Source organism: Nicotiana sylvestris, chromosome 4 (assembly GCF_000393655.2).
Source record: "Nicotiana sylvestris chromosome 4, ASM39365v2, whole genome shotgun sequence".
NCBI lineage: Eukaryota > Viridiplantae > Streptophyta > Magnoliopsida > Solanales > Solanaceae > Nicotiana > Nicotiana sylvestris.
The window spans coordinates 135,094,173-135,111,997 of record NC_091060.1 but is presented as its reverse complement, the minus strand read 5'-3'; the positions used below and the strand labels follow the sequence as shown (position 1 = coordinate 135,111,997).

At 42.3% G+C, this 17,825-nt stretch overlaps 1 protein-coding gene across 1 annotated transcript; it reads left to right on the top strand.

Annotated features, from left to right (window-relative positions):
• The first annotated feature begins 9,386 nt into the window (after positions 1–9,386).
• On the top strand, positions 9,387–10,547 carry LOC138890202 (uncharacterized). Its single transcript, XM_070173568.1, has 2 exons — positions 9,387–9,459; positions 10,003–10,547. Exons 1-2 carry the CDS (start codon positions 9,387–9,389, stop codon positions 10,545–10,547), a joined length of 618 nt encoding a protein of 205 aa, XP_070029669.1.
• The last annotated feature ends 7,278 nt before the right edge of the window (positions 10,548–17,825 follow it).

The following is a 17,825-nucleotide window of genomic DNA, read 5'->3' as shown; positions in this document are numbered from 1 at the left end:
TGTTGGGGATCGAACCCAGAATCTCTAGTTCATGGTTCAAAATTCGAGCTTAGAATAACTGTTATACTTGGCTTTTGTTTATTATCTTATTTTTACGTATTTGAGCCTAATGTGTTAAATGCCTCTTTCTATCGCTTTGATATTGTGTGAATTGTATATAAAATATCATGAAATCTTTCTTCTCTCCTAGTCTTCTAAATCTTCTGGGAAGCGCAAGATGACGTGGCTTCTTTTGTTAACCGGCTTCTAGAATAGGGAAAGAAAATCAAGAAAAAACAAGAGTGAGGTAGGAAAGAGAAAATTCACCCGGTTCTGAAAATCCAGGTATTTGAAAAATCCCGAAACTCTGCCAAAATTTTGAAAAAAAAGAAGAGAAAAGTCATTTCAAAATAAGTCAATGCTTTCGAAAGTCATGATTTTCCTATTATGTTAAAACTTCCCGAACTATCCAGGTTTGATTTTCACCGGATGTGAGATACATAGGCAACCTTCATCGGGTTCGGCCCCATTTTGAAAAAAAAGACTAATAATATGAAATGTTGTCATTTTGTAATAAATAAAATCAGGGGATGTTTTTTTGTCCAAATAGCCAGAAATGTCCCGACGGGACGTCGGAAGGCTTTTTTGCAAGAATAGACACCTATGGTTCTTTTTTCCAATTTTTAGGCCACTTAGCAAGCACAACCCTAAGCGGATTTTTGACATCTTTCTCACATCCTCTTTCAAGAAGTTGCCTTAGTTGGTTTCCGAAGGGAAGGCACTCAAGACAATCTATCCTGGCGGTGCCCTTTTAGACATTTTAAGAGAGGGGAAATCTTTTTCTAGACCGACCAATCGGGCGTAATGCTCCCCCTTTGTCATAAGGGCGTGTTTTCTCACCACCTAATGAGGATCAAATTGAGATCATGGGGTTGCCCGGTTCTAATTCCATATCACCCTGGAAAGTATCTTAGGTTATGTGTTTTTGAAAGGCTCGGCATACCATGAGAAGCCTACCCTTCAAAGCTCCGCCTCTCTTTTTTTAGCCGAAGCTTTGACCTCGTTTGACCGATTTTGATTGTTCACATTTTTTAAACCAGTCGCCCTAATTTAAAATGTGTAGAATGAGCACTGTTCAGAATTTACCTGTGAGGGTTATGGACTAGATTCCACTGGCACTCCATATATGGTAGGAAGATTTGGGAAAACAAGGACTTAACCCAGTCAATAAATACCTGGGGGCACTCACTGGACTATTAAAGATTCAACCTAGAAGTGATATGATAGAGGCACTGGTGTCATTCTGGGACCCAACCCACAATGTTTTTTACTTCTCAGATTTTGAGCTTACACCTAGTCTGGAAGAAATGGCAGGTTATGCCAGGAATACGGAAGGATTGAGAAACAAGTACCTGGTGTCTCCAAGGATCGTCAGTCCTTAAAAGTTTCAAGACTTACTGAAAATAAGTATACAGATCAAGACAGAAAGTTTGGTAGGTGGAGCTTGCACTTTTCACTTTCTATACTAGCGGTGCAGATATTTAAGGGGATTCGAAGACATAGAAATGGACTCTACAGTAAAGGTAACATGAGAAAGTGGGAGATGTATAGACGCTTTGCCTTCATGGTGGCATTTCTAGGCTTCTGGGTGTTTCCAAGGGAGGACACTACTCAGACCAAGAGTACCCTCGCACCCTCGTATCAGATATATTCCGAGCCCTCACATCTTGTAAGGTTGGAGACATGTTTTTTGAAGGGTGTAATTTGTTATTACAAATGTGGATGATCGAACACCTTTGTTACCGTCCCCGATACATGAATTATGCTTCTACTGGGAAAAACTGCATCGAAGAGCTTGGTATACAAGTGACAAGATTCGAAATGCCAGAAGGGGTCAGAAATTGGATCACCCGCCTTTAGTCTTTGACCATAGATCAGATAGAATGGACATTAGGTTGGCTCCCTATCGATGATATTGTTCATATGCCGGCCACTGGTCCCTACTTCCTATTGATGGGTCTCTGTAGCATCCAGCCATATGCCCCATACAGGATTTTGAGAAAACTTGGAAGATGTCAGACAGTTCCTAAGGATGTGGACCTCAATACTTATGTGGTTGAAATTCGTTCTGATACTCAATTTCAACAAGATGTGGTCCGTCAAATTTGGAGTGAGTGCCAGCATTTGGGGGCAAATACCCGAGTACAGGATATGTCTAAAGGCGAGGTTCTACCTGGGTATGTCGTTTGGTACGAAAAGAGAGTCACAACAAACGACGAATTTGAAAGGTCGACTAAATGGTCCCATGTCTAGGATTTATTGATACAACACAAGAACATTAGGCTTGGTTAGCCAAAGAAAAGGAATACTGGACCACCATCAACAAGTTAGAACATCAAGTCGGAACCATCAAATTTGAAAGTGGGTTGCAAATTGCTGAAGATGAGGGAGAAAAGAAAAGATTGGCCCGGGTAAATGAAGCCCTCTGAGTTCAGCTCTAAAATATGAAAATAGTTGTCGAGACGCCAGTAAGAAGTGAAAGGGACAAAAAATTCATAAGCAACTTGAGGCAAAAATTGCATGACTATGCGGCCGATCTGGCAAAGGCCGAGAAAGATTTGGCAAAAGCCCGAGCAAAGTTGGCAAAAGATGAAGAAGAACAGACAAGGTCAGCCCGCCAATTAAAGCAAACATATGAGAGAGAAATCACGATCTTAAGGAAAAAGCTGGCCACCCTCAAAAACGAAATGGGTCAGCAGACAAAGGACTTCAAGACAGAAAGAGAACATTGTTATGCACTGATTAACAAATTGGAAGAGAGTGTGCTGAAGTTGCAAGACCAAAACAACATACCCAAGTAGGTATTGGAAGCCCGTGAATAGCAAATTGGATGCTTGCTACAAGAAAAGGGTGCCATTAAACTCAGAATCAAGGAAATAGTCGATTACACTGCAATGAAATTCAATGAATGTGAGGGTATGACCAGAGCTATGTTCTTCGCTTCGGTGCTGTCTTTAGCTCACCAAATGATGGTCGTTCTAGAGTTCCTTCAAGAAGAGATTACACATAGGCCTGCGCCGAGACTGACTGATGTCCCGCAAGCCCCCGGAATAATATTTGACGCCCATATGTGTTCTTGATTTTGCAGTCTTCGAGTCTATATTTTACTTTTTTTCTCGAGTCTGTTTGTCCTTTCATCCATGTTGAGTCTGTTGTAATTTTGTTTTGAGTCAGTATGTTTTCCTCTTTTTTAAATCAGTTGTCAATATCTTCGATCTTTGTAAGAAAAAAAAGACTTTTATTAATGAAATATTGAAAAAGCCCCAAAAATCTTATTTTCTTTCATTTTGCATTTACTTCCTTGAACTACCTAATGGTATGATTCATGTGGCGTCATAATACGTAGAAAATTCCCATCGGATACGATCATAGATATAATTAATCCAAGTTAAAATCAATAAAAAGAGAGAAAATTGAGAGGCAATAAGTAAAAGAAAAGGAAGAAAAGGAAGAAAAGTGTGATAACAATAGGAGAAAACCAAGAATGAAAAAGCAAAGAGAAAAAGAGAGTGTAAATGAAAAGAAAAAGAATTACAAAATGGAAAAGAGATAGTGAAAGCCGGGATGAAACACGCAGCCGTTGCAAAAATGTTTAACTATTCAGGTGCATTGCATCCTCAATGTGTGATTCCCTATCTATTAAATGTCTCAAAACTGACAAGGGTGTTGTGTGTGCGCCATTTAGCTAGGTTTTGTTCAGGTGGTTGTTTTTGTTGGTAATCTGGCTTCTCTCCCCTATTTTACAAGATCCAAAGGAAAGGTTCCAATTGCTTCAGAAAGTAATCTCCGCATTATTAATACTGAGGATAGCCCTGAACTGGCTATTTCACAACTTGAATCGGCAACTGTCAAAGGAAACAAGATGTTGCATCTCCGCATGCTAGAAATGTGGGACGCCTGGTCCAACGGTAGGGAACCACTAAGCGCAATTTTTGAATTCCTTGAGCTGGTCCCAAGGATGAGTGAAACCACTAACATCCATATGACTAACCCATTCGTCCCATTTGGGTACCCTACTATATCATCCAACTTTACCGATATGCCTTTTGTGGTCTACCCCCATGCACCATTTTCTGGGGCATCTTTAACGTTGTTCTCTGCACCACCGGTCTTCACCATGGCATAACCAACCGTGTCTAGGCCATGCTTTCAACCCTCAACATTCACCTTCCAAAGGTTTGCAATTTCAACATGATATGACTCATGTCACTCCAGACTCGTACGTTAACAGCCACAATATAAGTCTCCGATTGAACAAACATTTTGAAATCCCGAGCAAGAAGAAATGGCGCAAAAAATGAGAAGCCTGGAACAGAGCTTGAAAAACATACAAGGCTTGAGTGGCCAAAAAAGAATTTCCTATTCGAATTTGTGCATGTTCCCAAATGTTCATTTACCTGCCGGTTACAAATGCCGAAGTTTGAGAAGTATGATGGGCACGGAGACCCAGTTGCTCATTTAAAGAAATACTGCAATCACCTGAGAGGCGCTGGTGGAAAATAAGAGCTTCTTATGAACTACTTCGGAGAAAGTTTAAGAGGAATCGCCTCAAAGTGGTACATGGACAAGGAAATCTCCCACTGGCATATGGGACGATTTGGCTCGAGATTTTGTCAAATAATTCCAGTATAACGTGGACATCTCTCCCGACAGAAACTCCTTGTCTAATTTGAAGAAGAAAATCGCGGAAAGTTTTCGCGAGTATGCTTTCAAATGGGGCGCGCAGGCTGCCAGAGTAAAACCACCCATGGACAAAGCAAAAATTGTTACAGTCTTACTGTAGGCCCAAGAGGCTGATTACTTCCTAAATATGATGTCCGCTATGGGCAAGACATTTGCTGATGCTATCAAGATTGGAGAGATGGTAGAGAACAGTCTGAAAACTAGCCAGATATTGAGTCAAGCCACTTTGAAAGCTACATTATAAGCCATCCAGAATGGCTCATGGGGTTTTGGCTAATCGCAAAAAGAGGGAGGAGGGAGCATGATGGCTTCGAGGGGAGCTCGTCGATCATTTGACCATTCTTATATGCCACTGAGAACCCACAACACTATTACCCAAATCAAGATACAACTTATGTCATGGCACCACCTTACTATGCGGTGATGAATGCCCAACCTTACACACGGCCCCAGCAGCATTACAACCAAACCCGAGTCGACCTCCCATAAATAACCATCCCTGCCAAGCTCCATACAATCCTCGCCCACCACAAAATGCCCACCAACATAATCCATGCCTTTGTGAGCCTCCCAGGAGAAACAATTTCAACTCTATTGGTGAATCTTACTCCAGTCTGCTTCAAAAGTTAATCCAACTTGTCTATTGCAACTTGTACCTCCTAATCGGCATAATCCCAAGTCCCCCATCATATAGGGCCGGTACCAGATGTGCTTACCATTTAGGAGTAAAAGGCCATAATATAGAAGACTGATGGACCCTCAAAAGGGTAGTCGAAAGCTTGATAGAAGAAAAAAGATTTGTGCTAAGGGACGAAGAGATCCCTAATGTGACCAACAATCCATTATCGGCTCACAACAATGGGTCGGTCATTGGAATGATTTGTGATGACAAAAAGTTTGATCCAGTATTGAAGGCCATTGTTGCCACCGCCAAATCAGAGGCAAGACCTAAAGCAGCGTTGAAACCGGCCAAAACCGAAAAGAAAATTGCTCCGGTTCCTCAAGCTGTTGAAACAAAGACTGGGAAAGCACCTGCCAAGAACGTGGTTCTTTATGCTCCTAAGGACCCAAGAAAAGAATAGCTTATCCTGAACACCCCCAAGAAATTCGAGGAAAGGAAGGCTACATTGAATGTGCCAAGATTATATGTTACAAAGGGAACCTATGTGGCGCGGGGGCTGGTAATTTCACCAAGGCTGACTGAGCCCATGGTTATCAGTCGCGCACCACAGAGTCCTATGAAAGATCCCACTGCAGTCGCCTGGAACTACAATAGAATCTTGGTTACATTCAAAGGAAAAGAGGTTATAGGAGAAGTGAAGGAGATGAATCAGTCTGGGAAGTACCATAGCCCAGAAGAGCTAAAGAAGTCCAAATTGAACAGGGATAAATAGATGCCATCCAAGAAGCTTGTAGGCATCTTTGGAAGACTTCTTCCCTGGTCTCACTCTTATCTCTACTGTTGAGTTTGAATGAACACCGGAAAGTGCTCCTCAAAACACTGAATAAAGCATATGTCCCTATTGATACTTCTGTCGAACAATTGGAAAGAATAGCCGAAAGATTCTTTGAGGTCAATATGATTTCCTTCAGCTGCGATGATTTTCCCCCAAAGGGAGCCGCCCAAAACAAAGCCCTCCACCTGACTATCAAATATGAGAGCTATTATGCGAAAAGAGTGATGTTAGATAGTGGGTCCGGGGTCGATATTTGCCCTCTCTCAACACTCCAAATAATAGAGATTGGAACAAAAAGAATTCAAGCTAACAACATCTGCGTGCGAGCTTTTGATGGGGTCAAGAGAGACACAATAAGAGAAATTGATCTGATTTTGACTATTGGCCCCATGGACTTTGAGGTGACCTTCCAGGTCTTGGACATGGAAACCTCATACAATTTTCTCCTAGGTAGACCATGGATTCATGCTGCCGGAGCTGTTCCTTCCACTCTGCACCAAATGGTCAAGTTTGAATATGATAATCAAGAGATTGTTGTACATAGAGAAGATGAGCAATCCATCTACCGCGACCCCTCGGTCCCATGTCTTGAAGCTAGGGAAGGTGGTGAGCATATTGTATACCAAGCTTTAGAAATTGTGGTCGCCGACCAATTTGAGGAAGGGGCCCCATTACCTCAACCTTGCCGGGTCTAATGCTTCGGTCATGGTCGCCACTCAAATGATTCGAAATGGGTATAAGCCCAGAAAGGGGCTCGGGGTATCTCTGTAGTGCATCACTGAGCCTGTTACCCCAATCGCCAATGCAAAGTTTTTCGGTGTAGGTTTCCGAGCTATAGAAGCTGACAGAACATGGGCTACTGAGCGCAAAGAAAAAGGGTGGGTCCTGTCCCAGCCCATTCCACATCTTGCCCAAACATTTGTCAAACCAAAGTATGTGGAAGAAGAAGAAGAAGAGGGCTTCACGGCCGAAGAAATCGATGATATCTGTGAAGCCTTAAAACAAATGTTATATGAGTCCCACATGGTCCAACCGGGGTAAGGAATGAGCAATGCCAAAGTTCAGTATATGGGGCTAGATTTCAAGCTCCAGAACTGGAAAGGTACCCCATTCTCTGTCAGGCGGGAGTCCTGGTAGTTCAATCTTGCCATCTCTTCTACATTCGAGTTATTTAAGTGTGTAACTCGAATGTTTTTACTTTATTGTCTTTTAGTTTTGATGTAAACCCTCATATCTTCGATTCAATGAAATGGAATCAATATTTCATCGTCCATAGATGTCTCTTTTCCTTTGTTCTGATTTTGCTATTTTTCTTATCTTTTTCTTTTTAGTTCTAGCAATGCGGACTTAAATAACATAACATGCTTGCGGACTTCATGCCCAGATCCTAAAATACTGTCTAACTTTGAAATAATGAATTAAGATTCAGGATATAATGAAGATGAGGCTTTAAGGAAAATAAATTGAGAATTAGAACAATTTGAGAATAAGCCTAAGACAAACTTAAATGAAACCGAGCTAGTTAATTTGGGTAGTTCAGAAGAGATCCGAGAAACCATGATAAGCATTCACACTAACAAAAGAACTAGAGATGCCTTTATCCAACTTTTGTTTGAATTCAAAGACGTGTTTGCATGGTCTTATGATGATATGCCAGGGCTGAGTGTTGATTTGGTGGTATATAAATTGCCTACCTATCCTGGTTATCCACCCATCCAATAGAAGCAAAGAAAGTTCAAAACCGATATTAGTGATAATATGAAGAAAGAAGTCATGGAACAACTAAAAGCTAGTACGATCCGACTGGTCCGATACACTACGTGGTTGGCTAATATGGTTCCAGTGCCGAAGAAAGATGGAAAAACCTGAGTGTGTGTTGATTACTTGGATTTTAACAAGGCGAGTCCCAAGGACAACTTTCCACTGCCGAACATCCATATTTTTGTTGATAAATGTGCTAAACATGAGATACAGTCTTTCGTGGATTGTTATGCTGGATATCACCAGGATGAAGAAGATGCGGAAAACACTGCTTTTGCCACACCTTGGGGCACTTACTATTACAGGGTCATTCCATTTGGTCTGAAAAATGTTGGGGTAACTTACATGAAAGTTATGACTGTCATCTTACATGACATGATGCATCAGGAAATTGAGGTATATGTGGATGATGTGATCATTAAATCCAAAACGCAAGAAGGCCATGTGCGAGATCTGAGGAAATTCTTTGAGTGTCTGTGCAGGTATGATTTGAAATTGAACCCAGCTAAACGTGCATTCGGAGTTCCATCTGGAAAGCTCATGAGGTTTATAGTCAGTCAGAGGGGTATCGAATTAGATCCAATAAAGATAAAGTCTATTCGGGATTTGCCACCTCTAAAGACCAAGAAAGAGGTCACGAGTCCGCTAGGGAGATTGAATTACATCAGAAGATTCATCGCTCAGCTTACTACCACTTGTGAGCCCATGTTCAAGCTATTGAAGAAAGATATGGAAATAAAATGGACAGAGGAATGCCTAGAAGCTTTTGATAAAATCAAAGAATACCTGTTAAATCCGCCAGTGTTGGTTCCGCCCGAGCTAGAAGACCTTTGTTCTTATATCTAACGGTCTTGAAAAATTCTTTTGGCTATGTCTTGGGGCAACATGATGTAATTGGGAAGAGAGAGAAAGCCATATACTATCTGAGCAAGAAGTTCACCGGTTATGAAGCCAAGTAGACTTTGTTGGAAAGAAGTTCTTGCGCCCTAACTTGGGTCGCCCAAAAGCTCAGACTGACTTGTTGGGCTACACAACATATCTCATAACCAGGATGGATACTTTAAAGTATATGTTCCAGAAGCTGATGCCCACGAGAAGGTTAGTGAAATGGCAGATCCTGCTCACCAAGTTTGACATTGTCTATGTCACTCGCACAGTGATAAAAGCCCAAACCTTGGCGGACCATCTAGCTGAGAACCCGGTCGATGATGAATACGAACCCCTAAGAACTTATTTTCCGGACGAGGAAGTAAACTCGGTTGAGGTAGTTCCAAAGAACATCAATGCCTGGAAAATATTCTTTGATGGGGTTGTAAATGCAAAAGGCATGCGGTTGGGGCAATTCTGATTTCTCCTACATGTCAGCACTATCCAGCCACAACTCGACTTCGGTTCTTCTGTACAAACAACACTATCGATTATGAAGACTGTATCATGGGCTTGAACATGGCAGTTGATCTGGATGTAGAGGAATTATTAATCATGAGGGATTCTAATTTAATCATTGGACAAGCCCAAGGTGAGTGTGAAACTCGAGACATCAAACTCATACCGTATAGGCAACATGTGAAAGATCTCAGCTAACTGTTCAAGTCCGTCGAGTTCAAGTATATTCCCCCTTTCCACAAAGAGCTAGCTGATGCACTATCTACTTTGGCACCAATGTTGTCGTACCCGGGTAATGTTCATATTGACCCGCTGGAAATCCAGGTTCGAGAAAGGCATGGTTATTATAATGCAGTTGAAATGGAGCCAGATGTTCAGCCATGGTATCATGATATCAAAAGGTTTTTGAAAACAAAAGAATATCTCGAGAAAGTCAGTAGATATCAAAATAGAACTATCGGAAGGCTTGCAAGCAGTTTCTTTTTGAGTGGAGAGGTCCTATACAAAAGAACTCCAGATCTAAACCTTTTGAGGTGCGTAGATTTCCAAGAAGCTGAAAAGATCATGAACGAAGTGTATTCGGGAGTATGTGGCCTCACATAAATGAGTATGTCCTTGCAAATAAAATCCTCCGGGCAGGTTATTACTGGATGACCATGGAAAAAGATTGTTTCAGTTTCATCCGAATATGCCATACACGATGACTTAATTCATGCACTGCCTTCAGAGCTACATCATATGTCAGCACCTTGGCCATTTGTTTCTTGGGGCATGGATGTTATTGGACCAATCGAGCTAAAAGCTTCAAATGGGCACAGATTCATCTTGGTTGCCATCGATTATTTCACAAAGTGGGTCGAAGCAGTCACTTTCAAAACCGTCTACCAAGAAAGCAATGGTAGACTTCATGCATTCCAACATTATTTGTCGTTTGATATTCTTGAAAATATCATTATAGACAACGCTGCAAAACTGAACATCCACTTGATGAGGGAAGTATGCGAACAATTTAAAATTATGCATCATTATTCTACACCTTATCGGCCCAAAGCTAATGGCGTTGTTGAAGCTGCAAACAAGTATATTGAGAAGATCCTCAGGAAAATGATTCAAGGTTCCAGACAATGGCATGAAAAGTTGCCATTTGCACTATTGGGACATCGCACAACCATGCGCACATCAATTTGGGGCCATGCCCTTCTTCTTGGTTTATGGCACTGAAGTTGTAATACCAGCAGAAGTTGATATTCCCCCTCTTTAGATCATTGTTGAAGCCGAGATCGAGGATGTTGAATGGGTCAAGACCTGATTGGAACAATTGACTATGATTGATGAAAAACGGATGGCCACAATTTTCCACGAGCAGTTGTACCAACAAAGAATAGCTCGTGCCTACAACAAGAAAGTGCGGACCAGAAAATTCGAAGTGGGGAAACTCGTTCAAAGACGTATTCTCCTACATCATGAAGAAAACAAAGGAAAGTTTTCTCCAAATTGGATGGGTCCGTACATTATAAGAAGAGTGTTGCCAAAGGGCGCATTATACTTGGGAGACATCGGCGGAAATGACCCTGAAACAGCTATTAATGCAGATGCAGTCAAAAGGTATTACATTTGACCCATTTTCACAGCTTTAACATGCTCCGATTGGGATGGCAAAGGCTTTCTTTGTCGCTATCCAAACACTACCAACCTTTTGCAAACTTGTTGAGTCGGTTCCCTTTATTTGATTACCCTCTTTGGAACCTGGAAGTTATTATTGAAAAAAAAAAAGATGAAATGAAAAATGAAAAGAAAAGAAAGACAAAAGAAAATCAAAAGCAAAGATCATTGAACTACGTTCGACTTGATTCTGAAAGGATAGGCAGCCTATCTCTGGGGTTCAGTCACACCAAAACAAAAATCCACATTCCCCCCAAAAGTCGAAACTGGGGTAGATGTTATAATGGTTTGGCAATGGTTTCGCCTGAAAGGTTCTAAAGTTGTAATTCAATCCAAATCCTTCTTACCCAAATCCTTTTCAAGTCGTTCCAATCAATTGCGAGAATGTCCAAGAATTGGAGGATAAAACCACTTGGATTTGATATAATTAAATGAGAGAAATAAAATGAGAGAGTCTTATTGGTGAAAACCCTCACGGGCACCGTAAGGCGATGGTAAATAGAGATATTAAAATGAAAGTTTTGTTAGTAAAAACTAGCAAAGAGCACTATAAGGCGATAGTGAGAAGAGAAATGAGAGAGTCCAGCTGGTGAAAACCCACAAAGGGCACTACTGATCAAAAAAGGTTCCTCACAGCCATTGGAATCGATACAGTCTTGGGCAGGGTTTCGAGGTTTCAAGGCAAAAGTTGTAATGAATTTCTGAGAGTCGGACACTTTACACAGATCAGGCATCCAACCCAAAAGGCATGTCATGTTCATTGAAGTCCGTATGTACCCTAGATAAGTCCTTTTTTCCTTTCCCCAAAAGGGATACCTCTTGTCTAAATTCATTATCCATTCCATTATTTGTTTTTCTTTGAATCCCTTTCGGTCTAACTCTGTTTCGAAACTATGACAAAAAGGGATGGTAAGACCGACTTATAGGGTTCTCATTTGATACAAGCTAATATGCAAAAAGGAACCCAGCCTCGATAGGGTCATCAAGTTGACCCCGACTGGCCATAGTGGCCGATGCTTCGAAATCAAAAAATCTCGAAAGAAGGAAATCAAATTGAAATGCTTATAAGGGCGCAATGAAGTTGAAAAGGTGGAGTCCCACGTGACTAACCGTCTTGGAAAGGTTTGAAAAGCTAAGGATACCCCAATCCTTTGAATTTAAAAATTGGAAGAAAGAAAGTCAAATGCCTATAGGCAAAATAAAATTGAAAAAGGTTAAGTCCCATGAGACCAACCGTCATGGTAAAGTTTTGGAAAAGCCAAAGGTTCTTCATGGCCAGAAATGCAATCGGTATTCAGGAAACAACTAGTTGCAGTTGAAATCATTATCAAAAGAAGATGGGCCGAGATCAAGTGACTGAAACACTCAAGGCCACAAAACCAACCACTGTTCAAACTAACAATTGTTCTTTGTTTAAAATAGGAAACAGATGCAATCCAAAAGCAACCCTATAAAAAGCAGGTGCAACCAAAAAGAAATTGTACGGAGGCTAAAAATAACTTTGTAGCAGCAACAACTCCCAAAAAGGGAAGTCTTCTCCAAATTCTTTCCCGCATTTTGCTCATTCTCTTAATAAAAAGAAAGAAGAAAGAAATAAAGTTCAAAATCATGGTAGTATAGGGTGCACCAATCCCTAGCTGCGTTTTCCAGCATAGGGTCTCCACTCCCTAGTTGATTTTATCTTAGACATAGGGTCTCCACTCCGTAGTCTCTTTTCCAACATAGGGTCTCCACTCTCTAGTTGATGTTATTTTTGACATAGGGTCTCCACTCTCTAGTTGATGTTATTTTTGACATAGGGTCTCCACTCCCTAGTCTCTTTTCCAACATAGGGTCTCCACTCCCTAGTTGATTTTATCTTAGACATTGGGTCTCCACTCCCTCGTCTCTTTTCCAACATAGTATCTCCACTCTCTAATTGATTCTATCTTAGACATAGGGTCTCCACTCCCCAGTCCCTTTTCCAACATAGGGTATTCACTCCCTAGTTGATGTTATGTTATACAAAGCGTCTCCACTCCCTAGTCTCTTTTCCAATATAGGTTCTTCACTCCCTAGTTGATTTTATTTTAGACATGGGGTCTCCACTCCCTAGTCTCTTTTCCAACATAGGGTCTCCACTCCCTAGTTGATTTTATTTTAGACATAGGATTTCCAGTCCCTAGTCTCTTTTCCAACAATAGAACCTCCATTCCCTAGTTGATTTTATTTTAGACATAGGGTCTCTACTCCCTAGTCTCTTTTTCTAGGGTCTCCACTTCCTAGTTAATTTTATGTTACATATAGGGTCTTCATTCCCTAGTCGGGTTGATCTTAAATGCAGGGTACATCACTCCCTAATATCATTGCTAACATAGGGAACACCATTCCTTAGTCCCTTTATTACTTTCAATAATGAAGCAGTATAGAGTATTATTACAAATAACTCACGAAATTTTTCTAGTGAAAACTTGGGCAGAAAAATTTCGTTTTTTTGTTTTGTTTTGGTGTCAGAGCAAGTTTTACCTCGAGGCATGGGGGTTTGAGATAACCAAATCAATCCAAAATAAAGAAAAGAAAATAAAAAGAAGTGAATCCAGACGCAAAAGTGGATGAAAGATATGGGTTGTTCAACACATGACTGAAGTCACGAGCACTGCATTTCTCGTTTTGATCAGAAGAAGCCTTAGAAGAATGAAAGCTAGCAAGCATCAAGGTTCATATCAGAGTCTGAGTGAAGAACTGGGGAAGACTCAAGATCAAGTTTCAGAAGACCTATAAATAGAAATCTTGTAACTCATAGCTGATAGGCTTCTTTAATTCCTTTTGCATTTTTGATTTGGTGTAATAAGGAACTTAGCGAGTAGTAACAGCAGCAACAATAGTGAAATCACAACTTCCCGGTAGCCCTAGCTACCAAAATTTCCAGAATTATACTGACTTGATTCCTTTATACCCAAGGATATGTAGGCAACCTCGGAAGCAAGGTTCAGTCAAACTTTTTCAAAATGCTTCACATGGTTCAAACGGGCAAAAATTGCTCGTAATTGCTCACTTTATCTTTTCCCAACAACTCTTCATGTTCTCTAGCATAAAGGGGCAGCTGTGAGCATGTAATTTTTGCTCTACAAGAATACTCCTACCATGAAAATGGTAATAACAATTAAATTTAATTATAGGACTCTAAAAATATGTGATCTATTTTTATGCTAGTTGTTAAGCAGTTGATGCTATGTATGTGAAACTTAGAAAGGAAATGAGGGTTAAGGATAGGGAGATAATCAAACCGCTTGGCTAATTATCGGGGCCTCGAGCTTGTCGATTCGGGGGCCTCATGGTCGATTCGGGAGCTTGGCTAGGAGCTATCGAGAGGGGCCGAAGTATGGCTAACAGTTATAATAAAATCAACGAAGGCTCTTTATGGCCAATGGTAAGAAGTAAATAAAGAACAATAATGAAGATAATAAATGGAAGCAATAATATCAAGAGAATAAGTTAGAGAGAAAAGAGAATGTTCTTGTATATTTCGTGCGGAGCAACTGAAGCAACAGACCTTTACAAGATGACAAGGACCCCCTTATATAGGAGGGAAATTCCAACATAGTACAAAATACATTAATTACAAAGATAAAGGGATGGGACAGCTAAATGACACCCTGATCCAGGGCTAGGGTAGTCCACCAGGCTCTGTCAGTCCTAGCCGTGTACCTTGGGAACTGCCCACTCCTACCATAGCTGTGGTCGACATTATCCCAAGGTCGAGCGTCGACGAACCTCGAAGGGGAAATTCGACCATAGCCTTGTAGCCTCGAGGCTTCGAGATGATCTTCTGAGGTACCTCGATAACGAGGAAATGGACCCTCCGATTTCACCGTACACAGATAGTCTCTGCATTTCTTAAAGTAAAAGTGATAAGAAACGACCTTGAACCTTTGCCCCCTCCGATATTCTTGCAATGACGACAGTCATAAGGTGCCAAAAAATGGTGCACATGCAGCCCTTGAAGGCCTCCGTATTGATTATGGCAGTTAATTGTCCTTTGTTCTCCTTCAATGCGCACGCGGGGCTTCTATAAATACTCCCCTCCTTGTCCTTCCCAACTCATTACATTTCTAGAACCCAAAAAAGGTTCCTTCTTCCTTTACCCTTGTTCAAACCTAGGAACGCAACTCCCCTTTCTCTTCTGGAAATTTCTAGCAATGGCGAAAACTTCCGTCTTTGTTTCCCAGGAGAATGTGGCCTCATCCTATTCTCTCTTATCTTAAGGTGAAGCGGAAATGCCTGCTTGTGCTGAGGAATGCGTTACAAGATCTTTCACGATGGCTTCTGATTTCAAGGTCGAAAGGCCTTCTTCGAAGCCGAGGCGCAGTGAGCCCGTAACTCAGTATAATAGCTCGATAATAGACGTCGGAAGAGTGAAAACTGATTGTCACTGGGGGGACGCAGTGCTTGTGGGGATCCCTTCTTGGGAGGAGGATATTACGACATACAAAATAGGTTTTCTCAGTGTGTACACTTATCCGTTTACTCTAGGGCCAGTGGGGCCATCTTCGCCCTCGATCGACCCCGTGATTCTTGACTTCTGCCAACGATGCCAAGTGACCCTTGGCCAAATTCATCCTTCATTCTGGCGTGTTGTTTACATGATCAGGTACTACGTTAACATGATCGGGGAGGTTACTTTCACCCTTAATCATCTGATCAGGATGTATAACCCCCGTCTCTTCTGTAAGGGTCTAATCAAACTCCACTGTCAAGCCCCGAGGGCCCTCTTTGCCTGCACCGAGGAGCTCGGGAATGGGGGATGGATAAGCCGTTTTGCCCGAGTAAGGACTTCTAACCTGATCCCGGCGAAAAAGATACTGTTTCCCGAGAGGTGGAATGTGGAACGTAAGAAGACATGTTATCTAGCATTCCCTCGCTTCTCTTTGAATACGTTCTTCCACGCACTTAACTTTTCTTGCTAATGCAGCTGTAGCAATTTACCCTGGTACGGTCTTAGGCCTCCCAGGTTGGGTTTGCCGCCGACTCGATTTGTTCGTATGATGAGCGAGTGTGGCATAGTTTATCCCAGGCCCGGTGGGAAACTAAGGATCATGGTGAGCCTCCACCCTTGCTGTAGTCATCCCTTTCGACTTAAATCGCTACTGGCAGCGCTCTCGTTCCCTGTGCTTACCTCTTTCATTTGTGTAGGTCTGGGGGAAGTCCCCTTGATGAAGGGAGAATTACCCGACAGGGATGGTGATTTAGTACCCAATGAAGGGAAGAAAAGACAAAGGGATTCGTTCAACATACCTTCTGAATCTAAGAAGATTAAGGCTGAAGAAGCTAAGGCCGACCCGACAGCTCCAACCCCGAAAATGGAGGGAAACCCTCGAGTTGAGGGTGAGGGGGAAAATAGCTTCTCGATAGGGCCCGAGGGAGGGATAAACCTGGCTGATCTTGGGGCCGTAGATATGGTGGCTTCCGAGCTAGAGTCTGATGTCGTTGTGGTTCCACTTTGTAGCAGAGAGATAACTGAGGGAGTATCGGGTTCTGCCCCTGAGCTGGTCGGTGGTTAGAGTTCCCCACGGTGTGGGGTGCCTTCATTAGGTGGTTTGAATGGGCATAGTTCTGGGGCCCTGAATGGACAAGGGATGGTCCTGACTGACCCTGCCAGTGTTGTGGTTGTGATTGATTCCCTTCAGGGAACGACCCTTCCTTCTAAGGGAGTGCAAGATGCCTCTCACGAAGAATCTCCCGATCCGGGGATGCCTGTCAGATGTGGAGATGTGCTTGAAAGGCTTCCAACCATTCCCGAGGGAGTCCCTGAGATCGATGCTTTCCTCATTTTTGGTGAGATGAGCAGGCTTTGTGAGCAGGTAATCTTTGCAAACCCTACTTGTTGCTCGGGCCTCGGTTGTCCTGACCTTTGTCTTTCCAACCTGTCTCTTTTCATGGCTTCAGGCCAAGGTGCTTTACAATCAGACTTTCACCCAGTATAAGGCCGAGGTGACCCGTCATGAGCGTGAGAAGGCTCTTCTTACTAAATAGGTTATCTAGTCCCCGTTTGCCATTATTTGAATGTTTTGCCAAATCCTAGTGTTTTAACATCTTGGATCTGATTTGTGTAGTTTGAGAAGGAAGGTGCCCTACTGAGGGAGGAACTCCGGGCCAGAGTCTCTGAAGTCTCCGAACTCAAGTGGCGCGAGAGAGAGATAACTTTCGAGAGGGATTCCCTCCAAGAGAAGGTGACATTAGTTGGGCGTCAGCTTAGTGACACAAGGGAGGATAGTAACAAGTACAAGGGTCTTTATTTTGAGTTAGTAGCTACATTATCCGGGATCAAAACTGAAACCGAGGCGCTTGTATCTTTGCATGGAGAGGATGCTATTACGACAAGCGCTCAAGCCGGGAGGGCACCCGAGGGGGGCGAGCCGAGATTGACTCGGGCAGTGGAGTGTGCATGATTGGGATCTCGAAGGCAGACTTTTGGGGATATACATGCGGGAGATATCATTTTACCTGCCGAGCTCAAGAGGATGGAGACCCTAGAGAAGAGAGATGTTGTCTTGCTTGCTTCCAGAGGTGCGCCCGGGTAGTGGCTCAGGAGGTGATAAAAAATAAGGCGGAGCCCCCGAAGGGGAAGAGGCCATCGAAGAGGAGCCATTGAAGGACCCTTAGTTGTTGGGGTGAAACCTTTGGTGGAGACATCGAAGATGTAGGCTCGATGATAAATTAGGATTCTGTTCGGTTCTCTCTTTGTAAGGGTTTCTTTTTAAGACTTGTAAACATCTCCATGGGGGTCATAAGAAGGCTTTTTATTTCCTATCCCTTCTTTCCCTTTTTGTTTTTCGGAATTGCTATGCGATGTACTTT